This window comes from Eimeria mitis, genomic scaffold (genome assembly GCF_000499745.2).
Source record: "Eimeria mitis Houghton genomic scaffold, Emh_scaff5203, whole genome shotgun sequence".
NCBI lineage: Eukaryota > Apicomplexa > Conoidasida > Eucoccidiorida > Eimeriidae > Eimeria > Eimeria mitis.
This window is the reverse complement of record NW_013573496.1, coordinates 1,861-2,095: the sequence shown is the minus strand read 5'-3', so window position 1 is coordinate 2,095 and position 235 is coordinate 1,861. Positions and strand designations below refer to the sequence as shown.

The window sequence follows — 235 nt, the reverse complement described above, 5'->3', positions numbered from 1 at the left end:
GAGGAATAGCATAGGGTATCTGACAAGAACGAGTAAACCGCTGGTTAGCTGGGGGCCCCGAACAGTAGTGGAGGGCTGCACATCACACCCACAAACCCTAAACCCTAAACCCTAAACCCTAAACCCTAAACCCTAAACCCTAAACCCTAATGATATTTCTCTGTAGGAAGTATACCACCAAACCAATCGATAGAAACCCCTTTTAAACCCCATATTCTACACAACAACTAGGGCC

The 235-nt window shown here is 46.4% G+C and overlaps 1 protein-coding gene across 1 annotated transcript in view; it reads right to left on the bottom strand.

Annotated features, from left to right (window-relative positions):
* Positions 1-235, bottom strand: part of EMH_0080510 (uncharacterized protein) — a gene marked incomplete at both ends in the record, with an annotated part of 2,463 nt that overhangs the window by 1,340 nt on the left and 888 nt on the right. The window contains one exon of the mRNA XM_013500270.1: positions 3-75. Within this exon, the coding sequence (XP_013355724.1) occupies positions 3-75 (73 nt within the window). The remainder of the gene's footprint in view (positions 1-2; positions 76-235) is intronic.